Consider the following 17,406-nt stretch of genomic DNA (forward strand, 5'->3'; position numbering starts at 1 on the left):
ACCGCTGGTACGGCTTTATTTCTTCCTGCATCTCTAACAGGACACTAGACCAACTCCCGTGGAGCACACAGTTTTTTTTACTAAGGACAGTAAATGGATAAATGTGAGGTTATCCATTTTGGGGGCAAAAACACGAAGGCAGAATATTATCTGAATGGCGGCAGATTAGGAAAAGGGGAGGTGCAACGAGACCTGGGTGTCATGGTACATCAGTTATTGAAGGTTGGCATGCAGGTAAAGCAGGCGGTGAAGGCGGCAAATGGTATATTGCCCTTCATAGCTAGGGGATTTGAGTATAGGAGCAGGGAGGTCTTACTGCAGTTGTACACAGTCTTAAGTGAGGCCTCACCTGGAATATTGTGTTCAGTTTTGGTCTCCTAATCTGAGGAAGGACGTTCTTGCTATTGAGCGAGTGCAGCGAAGGTTCACCAGACTGATTCCAGGGATGGCTGGACTGACACATGAGGAGAGGCTGGATTGACTGGGCCTGTATTCACTGGAGTTTAGAAGGATGAGAGGGGATCTCATGGAAACGTATAAGATTCTGACGGGACTGGACAGGTTAGATGCGGGAAGAATGTTCCCGATGTTGGGGAAGTCCAGAACCAGGGGACACAGTATTAGGATAAGGGGTAGGCCATTTAGGACTGAGATGAGGAGAAACTTCTTCAGTCAGAGTTGTTGACCTGTGGAATTCCCTGCCGCAGAGAGTTGTTGATGCCAGTTCATTGGATATATTTAAGAGGGAGTTAGATATGGCCCTTACGGCTAAAGGGATCAAGGGGTATGGAGATAAAGCAGGAAAGGGATACTGAGGGAATGATGAGCCATAATCTTATTGAATGGTGGTGCAGGCTCGAAGGACCGAATGGCCTACTCCTGCACCTATTTTCTATGGGCCCAAGTTTCGGCATCTGGTGAAAACGGCGCACCTCCGAGACTTACGTGACCTGCCTGGGCTTGAAGGTGCGCTGGAATATTCTGCAGCAATTCTCCGGTCCTCCTGGTCTCCCTGGGGAGGAGCCTGCCTGCAGGGGGGCGGGGCTAGGGATCATGCCTTCTTCTCAGAGCCGGCAGCGTTGTGCAGGTGTGCTGGAGCATGCGCGCCTGCGCAATGGCTCGCGAGGGCGTGGATACCAGGAGGGGGGGGGCTTGGATACCGGGAGCGGGGGGGTGTGTGGATACCGGGGTGGGGAGGGGGGGAGCTTGGCAACCAGGGATGGAGGAGCGTGGGTTGGGGGGCACTCAATGATCGAAGGGCCGGAGGAGAGAGCAGGGGTGCCTCCTTCCAGCCTCTCCCCCACACACACACCCCCCCCCTACACACACATCCACCCACACACACACCCCCTCCCACCCCCACACACACAAACTCCCCATACCACCCCCCCCACACACACCCCACATACACACACTCCTCCCATCCCCCCACACACAGCCCCACCACACACACACACCTCTCCCATCCCCCCCCAAACACCCCCCCCACACACACACACACCCATCCCCCCCCACACACACCCCCACCCCCCTACACACACCCCCACACTCACCCCCTCCCACACACACACAGACACACACCCACACATACCCCACACACACTCACTCCCCCATCCCCCCCCCACACACACACCCCACCGTGCCCCCCCCACACACACACACTCCTCCCATCCCCCCACACACACCCCCACCACACACACCCACACCCCCCCCCCACCACACACACATACCCACCCCCCGCACTCCCACACATACACAGACCCCCCCGCACCCCTCTCTGTCAGATACAGAGAGAGAGAGACACTACAGAGAGAGACACTGACAGTGATACCTTTCCTTCACATAAAGGTAGGACTTCTATTTTTTATTGATTGATTACTTATTACTTTGGTCTTGGTGCTTTAGGTGCAGGGTTCCTTCTATTTTTTATTAATTAATTGCTTATTACTTTTTGTGCTTTGTTTAGTGCTTTAAATGTACTTTGCTTCTTTAATGTTGTTGTGAAGGTGTTAATGGAAAATCCTCTAACTTCCCTTACCCCCCCCGCTGTTGTGATGTTGATGGGTCCTTTGTGTTTAAAGCTTCCCACCCCCGTCTCTGGCTGTGCCTGCACTAAACTTAACTCTAGGTAAGGTTTTTCAGAACTTACAAAAGTGGACACTTACTCCATCCTAAGTTAGTTTGTAGTAAGTTTTCACTGCTGAAACTTGCAAAACAGGCCTGAGTGGCTGGACACACCCACTTTTGAAAAAAAAAGTACCTTACCTAAAGCCAACCTAAACTAACTCACTCGAACTGGAGCAAACTAATATCAGAGAATTACAATTTCTAACATACTCCAAACTAAACTAGTTGCTCCAAAAAACTAGGAGCAACTCCACCCGAAACTTGGGCCCTATGTTTCTATGTACCCAGATGGTTTCACTTTCCCATCAAATGGACGAGCAGAGATATCCTCCTCAGCTGCTGAACAGTGGAAGAACATTCATCAGAGACTGGGCTGAGAACAGGAGCTTGAAAGAAAGTAAAGAAAGGCTTGCATTTCTACAGCACCTTTCACCACCTCAGGACGTCCCAAAGCGCTGTACAGCCACTGAAGTACTTTTGAAGTGTAGTTACTGTTGCAATGTCGGATATACAGCAGCCAATTTATGCACAAGAAGCTCCTACAAACAGCAATGTGATCATCACCAGATAATCTAGTTTTAGTGATGTTGATTGAGGGATAAATATTAGCCAGGACACCGGGGAGAACGCCCCTGCTCTTTTTAAAAATAGTGTCTTGGTTTAACGTCTCATCCAAAAGGATTGGTGCAATTAACAGAGCAAACCTGGCCCCCACTTTGCATTCCACAGGGTTCGTGCACCAGCTGACTACGACTGGGATCTGTGGTACACAAACATTGTTGTAAAATTATACAGAAGTATCTGACTAAAGGGAGATTGGCCACTTGGGCGGTACCTGGAGTACGTTGCGGAATTACCACTCAGCGAGAATCAACACATTTGGAGAGGACAGAAGTCGGATTCCTTCATCCAGTACACATCTTTCATTCCAATAAAACACTGAACACTACTTGCATATGGAGGACTGAATCTTCCATCAATTCCTCAGAGGCCTGGGGCAGGTGGGAAGGAAATGTGATCAGGATATGAGCTACCACATCCCCACACATTGTCACACACTCTGTCTCCGGGAGTGATGCAGACTAAATTCCTCCACTCTCAGGTGAGTTTAAATAATTGATGCTGCTGTGTCAGTGTTTGTACTCGGGGCAAAAACAGAGAAACGACTTCTGCAGTAAAAGACAGCAGCATGTAATTTTGGCAACTTTGTGAACGAAGATTAAGTAAGTGAGGGAAACACTTTGTTGTCATCTCAGGCAAGGACCGGCAAGCAAACGGATGAGTTTGCAGCCTATGTATAAACATGAGCACCATCCTGGCTGAAATAAAGAAAAATGAACTCCTACTGGGAGAAAGGTCAGAGCACAACGGGAAGAATACACGAAGCTTCAGAAAAGTGTTAAGTATGAGAGGGAAATGGGGAACTTGTAATCACGGAACAGCAGCAAAACTATCAGAAGAGATGAAAGTTTTAAGGATATTAACTGGGAGAAATCTGAGGACAAAGAACCACTAGTGAAAAATGTCAACTATTTCCCATCAAGGACTGTTGCATAGGGACTCACAGCACAGAATGAGGCTATTTGGTCCATCGTGTTTATACTGGCTCTTTCAATTAGTCCCACTCTCCTGCTCTTTCCCCATAACCCTGCAAATTTTTCCATTTCAAGTATATATCCAATTCCTTTTGAAAGTTATTTGTGAAACTGTTTCCACCACCCTTTCAGGCAACGCCACATCACAAATCGCGACTCGCGCAGCTGTGCCCCTCCGTTACCGCTCACACGGTTGTGTCTATCGTGTAAAAGGCACCTTTATTTGAGCCAATCACATTACAGGATATAAAGCAGTATAAATGATGCAGCTCTAAATAACAGGTGATGAAAGGGTTAAACACTCTGGTGGGAACATAGTCTAAGGATAAGGGGTAGGCCATTTAGGACTGAGATGAGGAGAAACTTCTTCACTCAGAGTTGTGAACCTGTGGAATTCCCTGCCGCAGAGAGTTGTTGATGCCAGTTCATTGGATATATTCAAGAGGGAGTTAGATATGGCCCTTATGGCTAAAGGGATCAAGGGGTAGGGAGAGAAAGCAGGAAAGGGGTACTGAGGTCAATGATCAGCCATGATATTGAATGGTGGTGCGGGCTCGAAGGACTGAATGGCCTACTCCTGCACCTATTTTCTATGTTTCTATGCTTACACTTTTTCGATCGTGCTGTAGGCCCTCTGGGCCTTGGACAGACTTCTGGATGCATAAGCAACCAGTTGCAATTTTCCAGATTGATTGGCTTGTTGCAATACACACCTGACACTGTATAAGAACATAAGAATTAGGAACAGGAGTAGGCCATCTAGCCCCTCGAGCCTGCTCCGCCACTCAACAAGATCATGGCTGATCTGGCCGTATGACGACGCATCACATGCTAGTACCAAACGCTTACATGGATTATACAACACAAGCAATTTGTTTGAGCATAACAGTTTTCTAGCTTTTACAAAGGCAGTTTCTTGATTTTTATCCCATACCCATTCATCTCCTTTACGCAGTAAAGAGTGCAGTGGTTCTAACAGTGTGCTAAGACCCGGTAAGAAGTTACCAAAGTAGTTCAGGAGTCCTAGAAACGACCGTAGCTCTGTCACATTCTGTGGTCTCGGTGCATTCTTGATTGCTTCCGTCTTCGAATCGGTGGCCTGATGCCGTCTGCCACGATTCTTCTCCCAGAAACTCCACTTCAGGCGCCAGGTAAACGCACTTCGAGCGTTTTAACCTGAGCCCCACACGATCAAGCCGACTAAGAACCTCCTCCAGGTTCTGCAGATGCTCGACGGTGTCCCGATCTGCAACCAAGATGTCGTCCTGGAAGACCACGGTGCACGAGACCGACTTCAGTAAGCTTTCCATGTTCCTCTGGAATATCGTCGCGGCTGATCGAATCCCAAACGGGCATCTGTTGTAAATGAAGGGACCTTTGTGCGTGTTGATGCAGGTGAGGCCCTTCAATGATTCCTCCAGCTACTGCGTCATGCAGGCCGAGGTCAAATCCAGCTTTGTGAATGTTTTTCATCCCGCCAGTGTCGCAAATAGGTTGTCTGCCTTTGGTAGTGGGTATTGATCCTGCAGGAAGAAACGATTGATAGTTACTTTGTAATCACCACAGATTCTGATGGTGCCGTCTTCCTTGAGGATTGAAACAATTGGACTGGCCCACTCGTTGAATTCGATCAGCGAAATGATGCCCTCTCGTTGCAGCCGGACCAGCTTGATCTCCACCCTCTCTCTCATTATGTAGGGTACCGCTCTCGCCTTGTGATGGATGGGTCGCGCCCCCGGAATCAGGTGGATCTGCACTTTTGCTCCTTGGAACTTCACGATGCCTGGTTCGAACAGCAAGGTGAACTTGTTTAGGACCTGGGCACATGAAGTGTTGTCAACGGACGAGAGTGCTCGGATGTCGTCTCAGTTCCAGCGCATCTTCCCCAGCCAGCTCCTGCCGAGCAGCATGGGACCATCGCCCAGTACCACCCAGATTGATAACTTGTGCACCGTTCCATCATAGGAGACCTTTACGATAGCACTGCTGATTACGGGAATCAGTTCCTTTGTGTACATCCACAGTTTTGTACGAATGGGAGTCAGGACTGGCCTTGAGGCTTTGCTGCACCACAATTTATCGAAAGTCTTTTTGCTCGCGCCCATGTCCAGCTCCATTGTCACTGGGAGTCCATTTAACTCAACCTTCAGCATTATCGGGCAACACTTTGTGGTAAATGTGTGCACCCCATATGCCTCTGCCTCCTCAGTCTGAGGCTCTGGTTCGTTGTGATCCACCGTGGGTCTGACCTCCTCTACAACATGGTGGTTTGTAGGATTAGCAGGGTTTGCAACTTGCCTGCACATACGTTGGAGGTGTCCCACTGTTCCACAGCCCTTGCAAACATATCCTTTGAAGCGGCATGAATGGAAACGAAGATCACCCCTGCAGCATTCACCACCTTTGATGGTGGACTCTGAGACATCTGCGGACGTGCAGCTGGAGGCATGTGAGGCCTGCCCAGTACGTTACGATTCGACTGGGAGTTCACTGGAGTTCAGAAGAATGAGAGGGGACCTCATAGAAACGTTTAAAATTATGATGGGTTTAGACAGGTTAGATGAAGAAGAATGTTCCCAATGTTGGGGAAGTCCAGAACCAGGGGTCACAGTCTAAGGATAAGGGGTAAGCCATTTAGGACCGAGATGAGGAGAAACTTCTTCACCCAGAGAGTGGTGAACCTGCGGAATTCTCTATCACAGAAAGTTGTTGAGGCCAATTCACTAAATATATTCAAAAAGGAGTTAGATGAAGTCCTTACTACTAGGGGGATCAAGGGGTATGGCAAGAAAGCAGGAATGGGGTACTGAAGTTGCATGTTCAGCCATGAACTCATTGAATGGCGGTGCAGGCTCGAAGGGCCGAATGGCCTACTCCTGCACCTATTTTCTATGTTTCTATGAAAACAACATTACTTTGTTCACAGTACTTGCAGCAGCACTCGTGTGCTGAGAGATTTGTTTGGTATTGTCACTGCTGGCGATGAACACCTGGGCTATTGCTATGGCTTTACTCAAGGTTGGGGTCTCTACAGTCAAAAGTTTGTGAAGTATTACTTCATGGTCAATGCCAAGTACAAAGAAGTCCCTGAGCATATGCTCCAAGTGTCCTTCAAATTCGCAATGTCCTGCAAGGTGCCTTAGCTCGGCGACGTAGCTCGCCACTTCCTGGCCTTCAGACTTCTTGTACATGTAGAACCTGTACCTCGCCATCAGAATGCTTTCGTTCGGGTTTAGATGCTCCCGGACCAGTGTGCACAATCATCATGACTTCTCCGTGGGTTTCGCTGGAGCAAGCAGATTTTTCATGAGGCCATACGTTGGTGCCCCACAAACAGTGAGGAGGATCGCCCTTCATTTGGCAGCATCGCTTCTCCTTCCCGCTCGTTGGCCACGAAGTATTGGTCGAGTCGCTCCACGAAGGTTTGCCAATCATCTCCCTCCGAAAATTTCTCCAGGATGCCCACTGTTCTCTGCATCGTTGCGGTGGGGTTCATCATCTGTATCTCGTCACCAGTTGTTAAGTATTGAATAAAGAGTCTGACCAGATACTGTGAGCTCAAAGTAAGGTGTGACCGTAGTCTTTTATTACAGGTCTCTAGAGTCCCTCTCCAGCCTGTGAGGCCTCCTTATATACAGGTGCTCCCAAGGGATTGTGGGATCCCTTGGGACTCCAGGGGATGAGCCCTCTAGTGGGTAAACAAGGTATTTACAGGTTTACATATATAACACCACCTACCCATCTTCTCCTCATATCCTTCAACCGCACTTACCCACCTTCTCCCCATAATCGCTCAACCCCCATCTACCCACCTTCTCCCCATATCCCTCAACCCCTTCCACCTTTTCAGATAAAGCAGTAAATCTCGTTAATACGCAATAAGGATCAATTGGTGAAGGAGCAATCTGCAAAGCCGGTCCCATTCCTTCCAGCTCTGAGGTCTCACTCACCTGTGGAGGCTCACTGTGGGGTGTGGACTGTCTTGAGGTTGGCGAGGGCAGTGGTGATGACTCGATTGGAGTTTGCAGGGAGTCTCTCTGTAAAGCAGAGTGATGATCGAGGACAGGGGAGGTTGCAAATGGCATTACTGGGGAAGGGGGAGGGGCAAAAGCAAAATAGGTTGTTTAAAAGAGCATACGTACAAAACATTCAATTCATGATATTCAACATAACACACAACGTGAGGAGAATGGGTTCCACAGGGCATGGGTACACGGGGCATGGGTACTTTAGGATATGGATACCATGGGAAATGTAGAGGGGTACGAGAGGTATGGGTTCTACAAGCATATGGACGCCATGTCGTATGGATCTATGGGCTATGAATTCAGTGGTATCAGTGCCTGTGGAACCCATACCCCAGTGAGAGTCAATGCCTGTGGAACTGTACCGCAGTGAAAGTCAGTGTGTGTGGAACCCTTACCCCAGTGAGAGTCAGTGTGTGTGGAACCCGTACCCCAGTGAGTGTCAGTGTGTGTGGGACCCATACCCCAGTGAGAGTCAGTGTGTGTGGGACCTGTACCCCAGTGAGAGTCAGTGTGTGTGGGATTGTATCCCAGTGAGAGTCAGTGTGTGTGGGACCTGTACCCCAGTGAGAGTCAGTGTGTGTGGGATTGTATCCCAGTGAGAGTCAGTGTGTGTGGGACCCATACCCCAGTGAGAGTCAGTGTGTGTGGGACTATACCCCAGTGAGAGTCAGTGTGTGTGGGACCTGTATCCCAGTGAGAGTCAGTGTGTGTGGGACTGTACCCCAGTGAGAGTCAGTGTGTGTGGGACCGGTACCCCAGTGAGAGTCAGTGTGTGTGGGACCCATACTCCAGTGAGAGTCAGTGCCTGTGGAACTGTACCCCAGTGAGTCAGTGTTTATGGAACTGTACCCCAGTGAGAGTCGGTGTGTGTGAAAGCTGTAGCCCAGTGAGAGTCAGTGTCTATGGAACCCGTACCCCAGTGAGTCATAAGAACATAAGAAATAGGAGCAGGTGCAGGTCATTTGGTCCCTCGAGCCTGCTCCGCCATTCAATAAGATCATGGCTGATCTGATCATGGACTCAGCTCCACTTCCCCGCCCGCTCCCCATAACCCTTTATTCCATTATCGCTCAAAAATCTGTCTATCTCCACCTTAAATACATTCAATGACCCAGCCTCCACAGCTCTCTGGGGCAGAGAATTCCATAGATTAACAAGCTTCTGAGAGAAGAAATTTCTCCTCATCTCAGTTTTAATTGGGCGGCCCCTTATTCTGAGATTATGCCCTCTAGTTTTAGTTTCCCCTATAAGTGGAAATATCCTCTCTGCATCCACCTTGTCGAGCCTCCTCATTATCTTCTTTGTTTCAATAAGATCACCTCTCATTCTTCTGAATTCCAATGAGTATAGGCCCAAACTACTCAACCTATCTTCATAAGTCAACACCCTCTTCTCCAGAATCAACCGAGTGAACCTTCTCTGAACTGCCTCAAATGCAAGTATGTCCTTCCTTAAATACCGAGACCAAAACAGTATGCAGTACTCCAGGTGTGGCCTCACCAATACCCTGTACAGTTGTAGCAGGACTTCTCTGCTTTTATACTCTATCCCCTTTGCAATAAAGGCCAACATTCCATTTGCCTTCCTGATCACTTGCTGTACCTGCATACTAACTTTTTGTGTTTCATGCACAAGGACCCCCTGGTCTCTCTGTACTGCAGCACTTTGTAATGTTTCTCCATTTAAATTATAATTTGCTTTTCTATTTTTTCTGCCAAAATGGATAATCTCACATTTTCCCACATTGTACTCCATCTGCCAAATTTTTGCCACTCACTTAGCCTGTCTATATCCTTTTGTAGATTTTTTGTGTCCTCCTCACAATTTGATTTCCCAACCATCTTTGTATCATCAGCAAACTTGGCTACATTATATTAAGTTCCTCCCTCGCCATAGCAAGCCCCTTGATTATCCACTATTGAGATGTTTTTAGTGTCAATGTGTGTGGAACTGTATCCCAGTGAGAGTCAGTGTGTGTGGGACCCGTACCCCAGTGAGAGTCAGTGTGTGTGGGACCCGTATCTCAGTGAGAGTCAGTGTGTGTGGGACCTGTACCCCAGTGAGAGTCAGTGTGTGTGGGACCCGTATCTCAGTGAGAGTCAGTGTGTGTGGGACCCGTACCCCAGTGAGAATCAGTGTGTGTGGGACCTGTACCCCAGTGAGAGTTAGTGTGTGAGGGACCTTTACCCCAGTGAGAATCAGTGTGTGTGGGACCCGTACCCCAGTGAGAGTCAGTGTGTTTGGGACCCGTACCCCAGTGAGAGTCAGTGTGTGTGGAACCCGTACCCCAGTGAGTGTCAGTGTGTGTGGGACCCGTACCCCAGTGAGAGTTGGTGTGTGTGGAACTGTACCCCAGTGAGAGTCAGTGTGTGTGGGACCCATACCCCAGCGAGAGTCAGTGTGTGTGGGACCTGTACCCCAGTGAGAGTCAGTGTATGTGGGACCTGTATCCCAGTGAGAGTCAGTGTGTGTGGGACCGGTACCCCAGTGAGAGTCAGTGTGTGTGGATCCCATACCCCAGTGAGAGTCAGTGTGTGTGGAACCCGTACCCCAGTGAGTGTCAGTGTGTGTGGGACCCGTACCCCAGTGAGAGTTGGTGTGTGTGGAACTGTACCCCAGTGAGAGTCAGTGTGTGTGGGACCCATACCCCAGCGAGAGTCAGTGTGTGTGGGACCTGTACCCCAGTGAGAGTCAGTGTATGTGGGTCCTGTATCCCAGTGAGAGTCAGTGTGTGTGGGACTGTGCCCCAGTGAGAGTCAGTGTGTGTGGGACTGTACCCCAGTGAGAGTCAGTGTGTGTGGGACTGTACCCCATGAGAGACAGTGTGTGTGGGACCCGTACCCCAGTGAGAGTCAGTGTGTGTGGGACTGTACCCCAGTGAGAGTCAGTGTGTGTGGGACCCATACCCCAATGAGAGTCAGTGTGTGTGGGACTGTACCCCAGTGAGAGTCAGTGTGTGTGGGACCGGTACCCCAGTGAGAGTCAGTGTGTGTGGGACCCATACCCCAGTGAGAGTCAGTGTGTGTGGGACTGTACCCCAGTGAGAGTCAGTGTGTGTGGGACCTGTACCTCAGTGAGAGTCAGTGTGTGTGGGACCTGTACCCCAGTGAGAGTCAGTGTGTGTGGGACCCATACCCCAATGAGAGTCAGTGTGTGTGGGACCCGTACCCCAGTGAGAGTCAGTGTGTGTGGGACCCGTACCCCAGTGAGAGTCAGTGTGTGTGGGACCCATACACCAGTGAGAGTCAGTGTGTGTGGAACCCGTACCCCAGTGAGTGTCAGTGTGTGTGGGACCCGTACCCCAGTGAGAGTCAGTGTGTGTGGGACCCATACCCCAGTGAGAGTCAGTGTGTGTGGGACTATACCCCAGTGAGAGTCAGTGTGTGTGGGACCTGTACCCCAGTGAGAGTCAGTGTGTGTGGGACCCATACCCCAGTGAGAGTCAGTGTGTGTGGGACTGTACCCCAGTGAGAGTCAGTGTGTGTGGGACCCGTATCTCAGTGAGAGTCAGTGTGTGTGGGACCGGTACCCCAGTGAGAGTCAGTGTGTGTGGGACCCATACCCCAGTGAGAGTCAGTGTGTGTGGGACTGTACCCCAGTGAGAGTCAGTGTGTGTGGGACCTGTACCTCAGTGAGAGTCAGTGTGTGTGGGACCTGTACCCCAGTGAGAGTCAGTGTGTGTGGGACCCATACCCCAATGAGAGTCAGTGTGTGTGGGACCCGTACCCCAGTGAGAGTCAGTGTGTGTGGGACCGGTACCTCAGTGAGAGTCAGTGTGTGTGGGACCCGTACCCCAGTGAGAGTCAATGTGTGTGGGACCCATACACCAGTGAGAGTCAGTGTGTGTGGAACCCGTACCCCAGTGAGAGTCAGTGTGTGTGGGACCCATACCCCAGTGAGAGTCAGTGTGTGTGGGACCCATACCCCAGTGAGAGTCAGTGTGTGTGGGACCCATACCCCAGTGAGAGTCAGTGTGTGTGGGACTATACCCCAGTGAGAGTCAGTGTGTGTGGAACCCGTACCCCAGTGAGAGTCAGTGTGTGTGGGACCCATACCCCAGTGAGAGTCAGTGTGTGTGGGACCTGTACCCCAGTGAGAGTCAGTGTGTGTGGGACCCATACCCCAGTGAGAGTCAGTGTGTGTGGGACTGTACCCCAGTGAGAGTCAGTGTGTGTGGGACCCGTATCTCAGTGAGAGTCAGTGTGTGTGGGACCTGTACTCCAGTGAGAGTCAGTGTGTGTGGGACCCATACCCCAGTGAGAGTCAGTGAGTGTGGGACCTGTACCCCAGTGAGAGTCAATGTGTGTGGGACTCGTACCCCAGTGAGAATCAGTGTGTGTGATACCCGTACCCCAGTGAGAGTCAGTGTGTGTGGGACCCGTACCCCAGTGAGAGTCAGTGTGTGTGGGACCCATACACCAGTGAGAGTCAGTGTGTGTGGAACCCGTACCCCAGTGAGTGTCAGTGTGTGTGGGACCCGTACCCCAGTGAGAGTCAGTGTGTGTGGGACTATACCCCAGTGAGAGTCAGTGTGTGTGGGACCTGTACCCCAGTGAGAGTCAGTGTGTGTGGGACCCATACCCCAGTGAGAGTCAGTGTGTGTGGGACTGTACCCCAGTGAGAGTCAGTGTGTGTGGGACCCATACCCCAGTGAGAGTCAGTGTGTGTGGGACTGTACCCCAGTGAGAGTCAGTGTGTGTGGGACCGGTACCCCAGTGAGAGTCAGTGTGTGTGGGACCCATACCCCAGTGAGAGTCAGTGTGTGTGGGACTGTACCCCAGTGAGAGTCAGTGTGTGTGGGACCTGTACCTCAGTGAGAGTCAGTCTGTGTGGGACCTGTACCCCAGTGAGAGTCAGTGTGTGTGGAACCCATACCCCAATGAGAGTCAGTGTGTGTGGGACCCGTACCCCAGTGAGAGTCAGTGTGTGTGGGACCCGTACCCCAGTGAGAGTCAATGTGTGTGGGACCCATACACCAGTGAGAGTCAGTGTGTGTGGAACCCGTACCCCAGTGAGTGTCAGTGTGTGTGGGACCCGTACCCCAGTGAGAGTCAGTGTGTGTGGGACCCATACCCCAGTGAGAGTCAGTGTGTGTGGGACCCATACCCCAGTGAGAGTCAGTGTGTGTGGGACCCTTACCCCAGTGAGAGTCAGTGTGTGTGGGACCCATACCCCAGTGAGAGTCAGTGTGTGTGGGACCCTTACCCCAGTGAGAGTCAATGTGTGTGGGACCCTTACCCCAGTGAGAATCAGTGTGTGTGGGACCTGTACCCCAGTGAGAGTCAGTGTGTGTGGGACCTTTACCCCAGTGAGAGTCAGTGTGTGTGGGACCCATACCCCAGTGAGAGTCAGTGTGTGTGGGACTATACCCCAGTGAGAGTCAGTGTGTGTGGGACCTGTACCCCAGTGAGAGTCAGTGTGTGTGGGACCCATACCCCAGTGAGAGTCAGTGTGTGTGGGACTGTACCCCAGTGAGAGTCAGTGTGTGTGGGACCCGTATCTCAGTGAGAGTCAGTGTGTGTGGGACCTGTACTCCAGTGAGAGTCAGTGTGTGTGGGACCCATACCCCAGTGAGAGTCAGTGAGTGTGGGACCTGTACCCCAGTGAGAGTCAATGTGTGTGGGACCCTTACCCCAGTGAGAGTCAATGTGTGTGGGACCCTTACCCCAGTGAGAATCAGTGTGTGTGGGACCTGTACCCCAGTGAGAGTCAGTGTGTGTGGGACCTTTACCCCAGTGAGAGTCAATGTGTGTGGGACTCGTACCCCAGTGAGAATCAGTGTGTGTGGGACCCGTACCCCAGTGAGAGTCAGTGTGTGTGGGACCCGTTCCCCAGTGAGAGCCAGTGTGTGTGGGACCCGTACCCCAGTGAGAGTCAGTGTGTGTGGGACCCGTTCCCCAGTGAGAGCCAGTGTGTATGGGACCCGTACCCCAGTGAGAGTCAGTGTGTGTGGGACTGTACCCCAGTGAGAGTTAGCACCCCTAGAGTTGTATTTAGATCCATATCAGGGATGGTCATAGTCTGGGATGATCAGTTTAGAGTCAGTCAGCGAGAGTCAGTGTGTGTGGGACTGTACCCCAGTGAGAGTCAATGTGTGTGGGACCCTTACCCCATTGAGAATCAGTGTGTGTGGGACCTGTACCCCAGTGAGAGTCAGTGTGTGTGGGACCTTTACCCCAGTGAGAGTCAATGTGTGTGGGACTCGTACCCCAGTGAGAATCAGTGTGTGTGGGACCCGTACCCCAGTGAGAGTCAGTGTGTGTGGGACCCGTTCCCCAGTGAGAGCCAGTGTGTGTGGGACCCGTACCCCAGTGAGAGTCAGTGTGTGTGGGACCCGTTCCCCAGTGAGAGCCAGTGTGTGTGGGACCCGTACCCCAGTGAGAGCCAGTGTGTGTGTGGGACCCGTACCCCAGTGAGAGTCAGTGTGTGTGGGACCCGTACCCCAGTGAGAGCCAGTGTGTGTGGGACCCGTACCCCAGTGAGAGCCAGTGTGTGTGGGACCCGTACCCCAGTGAGAGCCAGTGTGTGTGGGACCCGTACCCCAGTGAGAGTCAGTGTGTGTGGGACCCGTACCTCAGTGAGAGCCAGTGTGTGTGGGACCCATACCCCAGTGAGAGTTAGTGTGTGGAACCCGTACCCCAGTGAGAGCCAGTGTGTGGGACCCGTACCCCAGTGAGAGTCAGTGTGTGTGGAACCCGTACCCCAGTGAGAGTCAGTGTGTGTGGGACCAGTACCCCAGTGAGAGCCAGTGTGTGTGGGACCCGTACCCCAGTGAGAGTCAGTGTGTGTGGGACTGTACCCCAGTGAGAGTTAACACCCCTAGAGTTGTATTTAGATCCATATCAGGGATGGTCATAGTCTGGGATGGTCAGTTTACAGTCAGTCAGTGAGAGTCAGTGTGTGTGGGACCAGTACCCCAGCGAGAGTCAGTGTGTGTGGGACTGTACCCCAGTGAGAGTCAGTGTGTGTGGGACCCATACCCAAATGAGAGTCAGTGTGTGTGGGACCCGTACCTCAGTGAGAGTCAGTGTGTGTGGGACCCGTACCCCAGTGAGAGTCAGTGTGTGTGGGACCCGTACCTCAGTGAGAGTCAGTGTGTGTGGGACCCGTACCCCAGTGAGAGTCAGTGTGTGTGGGACCCGTACCCCAGTGAGAGCCAGTGTGTGTGGGACCCGTACCCCAGTGAGAGTTAGTGTGTGTGGGATCCGTACCCCAGTGAGAGCCAGTGTGTGTGGGACCCGTACCCCAGTGAGAGTCAGTGTGTGTGGGATCCGTACCCCAGTGAGAGCCAGTGTGTGTGGGACCCGTACCCCAGTGAGAGTCAGTGTGTGTGGGACCCGTACCTCAGTGAGAGCCAGTGTGTGTGGGACCTGTACCCCAGTGAGAGTCAGTGTGTGTGTGGGACTGTACCCCAGTGAGAGTCAGCACCCCTAGAGTTGTATTTAGATCCATATCAGGGATGGTCATAGTCTGGGATGGTCAGTTTACAGTCAGTCAGTGAGAGTCAGTGTGTGTGGGACCAGTAACCCAGCGAGAGTCAGTGTGTGTGGGACTGTACCCCAGTGAGAGTCAGTGTGTGTGGGACCCATATCCCAATGAGAGTCAGTGTGTGTGGGACCCGTACCCCAGTGAGAGTCAGTGTGTGTGGCACCCGTACCCCAGTGAGAGTCAGTGTGTGTGGGACCCATACCCCAGTGAGAGTCAGTGTGTGTGGGACCCATACCCCAGTGAGAGTCAATGTGTGTGGGACTGTACCCCAGTGAGAGTCAGTGTGTGTGGGACCCGTAACCCAGTGAGAGTCAGTGTGTGTTGGACTGTACCCCAGTGAGAGTCAGTGTGTGTGGGACCCGTACCCCAGTGAGAGTCAGTGTGTGTGGGACCAGTACCCCAGTGAGAGCCAGTGTGTGTGGGACTGTACCCCAGTGAGAGTCAGTGTGTGTGGGACTGTACCCCAGTGAGAGTCAGCACCCCTAGAGCTGTATTTAGATCCATATCAGGGATGGTCATAGTCTGGGATGGTCAGTTTACAGTCAGTCTGTGTCCAGATGGTCAGTTTCTTGAAGTCTGTGCCCAGGTGGTCAATGTCTGGTGGTCAGTTTCGGGGTCAGTTTGTGTCTGAGTGGTCAGTTTCCAGTCAGTCAGTTTCTGGTCGGTCTGTGTCTCGATGGTCAGTTTCTAGTCAGTCTATTCCATGGACAGTTTGTCTGCTTCTTACCTGGGTGTCGAGTTGATCCTATAGCAACCTGGAAGCTCTTCTTGTTGTTGCTGAGGCCCAGCATCACATCCTCCATCATCCACAGGTCCCGCTGTGCTTCTCCTCGCTCCTGAACGGTCAAAGCAACATGTGTATTAGAAATGGGGGCAGTTACTGTGCCAGTTGCAATCACCTCAAATAACCACACAGCATTCAATGGCCAAACTGTTCTTAGACGATGCACAGACCTCCATCGATCCCTCCCCATCACACTGAGCCATTCTAATCTACCAATCACACCGAGCCATTCTAATCTTCCAATCACACCGAGCCATTCTAATCTACCAATCACGCCGAGCCATTCTAATCTACCAATCATGCCGAGCCATTTTAATCTACCAATCACGCCGAGCCATTCTAATCTACCAATCAAACTGACTCATTCTAATCTACCAATCACACCGAGCCATTCTAATCTACCAATCAAACTGACTCATTCTAATCTACCAATCACACCGAGCCGTTCTAATCTACCAATCAAACTGACCCATTCTAACCTACCAATCAAACTGACACATTCTAATCTACCAATCAAACTGACCCATTCTAATCTACCAATCACACCAACCCATTCTAATCTACCAATCAAACTGACACATTCTAATCTACCAATCAAACTGACTCATTCTAATCTACCAATCACACCGAGCCATTCTAATCTACCAATCAAACTGACTCATTCTAATCTACCAATCACACCGAGCCATTCTAATCTACCAATCACGCTGACCCATTCTAATCTACCAATCACGCTGACCCATTCTAATCTACCAATCACACCGACCCATTCTAATCTACCAATCACGCTGACCCATTCTAATCTACCAATCAAACTGGCCCATTCTAATCTACCAATCAAGCTGACCCATTCTAATCTACCAATCACACCAACCCATTCTAATCTACCAATCAAACTGACCCATTCTAATCTACCAATCAAACTGACCCATTCTAATCTACCAATCACACCAACCCATTCTAATCTACCAATCACGCCGAGCCATTCTAATCTGCCAATCACACTGACCCATTCTACTCTACTAATCACACCGAGCCATTCTAATCTACCAATCACACCGAGCCATTCTAATCTACCAATCACACCGAGCCATTCTAATCTACCAATCAAACTGACCCATTCTAACCTACCAATCAAACTGACACATTCTAATCTACCAATCAAACTGACCCATTCTAATCTACCAATCACACCAATCCATTCTAATCTACCAATCACGCTGACCCATTCTAATCTACCAATCACACCAACCCATTCTAATCTACCAATCACGCTGACCCATTCTAATCTATCAATCAAACGGACCCATTCTAATCTACCAATCACGCTGACCCATTCTAATCTACCAATCACGCTGACCCATTCTAATCTACCAATCAAACT

General features: G+C 50.9%; 1 protein-coding gene across 1 annotated transcript in view; it reads right to left on the minus strand.

Moving 5' to 3' along the window:
- The window catches only part of LOC139230315 (pleckstrin homology domain-containing family A member 7-like), a 42,230-nt gene that overhangs the window by 14,803 nt on the left and 10,021 nt on the right, over positions 1–17,406 (minus strand). Inside the window, exons 8-9 of the mRNA XM_070862140.1 lie at positions 15,966–16,074; positions 7,673–7,809 (exon numbers count right to left, since the gene is read on the minus strand). Coding sequence (XP_070718241.1) covers positions 7,673–7,809; positions 15,966–16,074 — 246 coding nt within the window. The remainder of the gene's footprint in view (positions 1–7,672; positions 7,810–15,965; positions 16,075–17,406) is intronic.

Source organism: Pristiophorus japonicus, chromosome 19, assembly GCF_044704955.1.
Source record: "Pristiophorus japonicus isolate sPriJap1 chromosome 19, sPriJap1.hap1, whole genome shotgun sequence".
In the NCBI taxonomy this organism is placed as follows: domain Eukaryota; kingdom Metazoa; phylum Chordata; class Chondrichthyes; family Pristiophoridae; genus Pristiophorus; species Pristiophorus japonicus.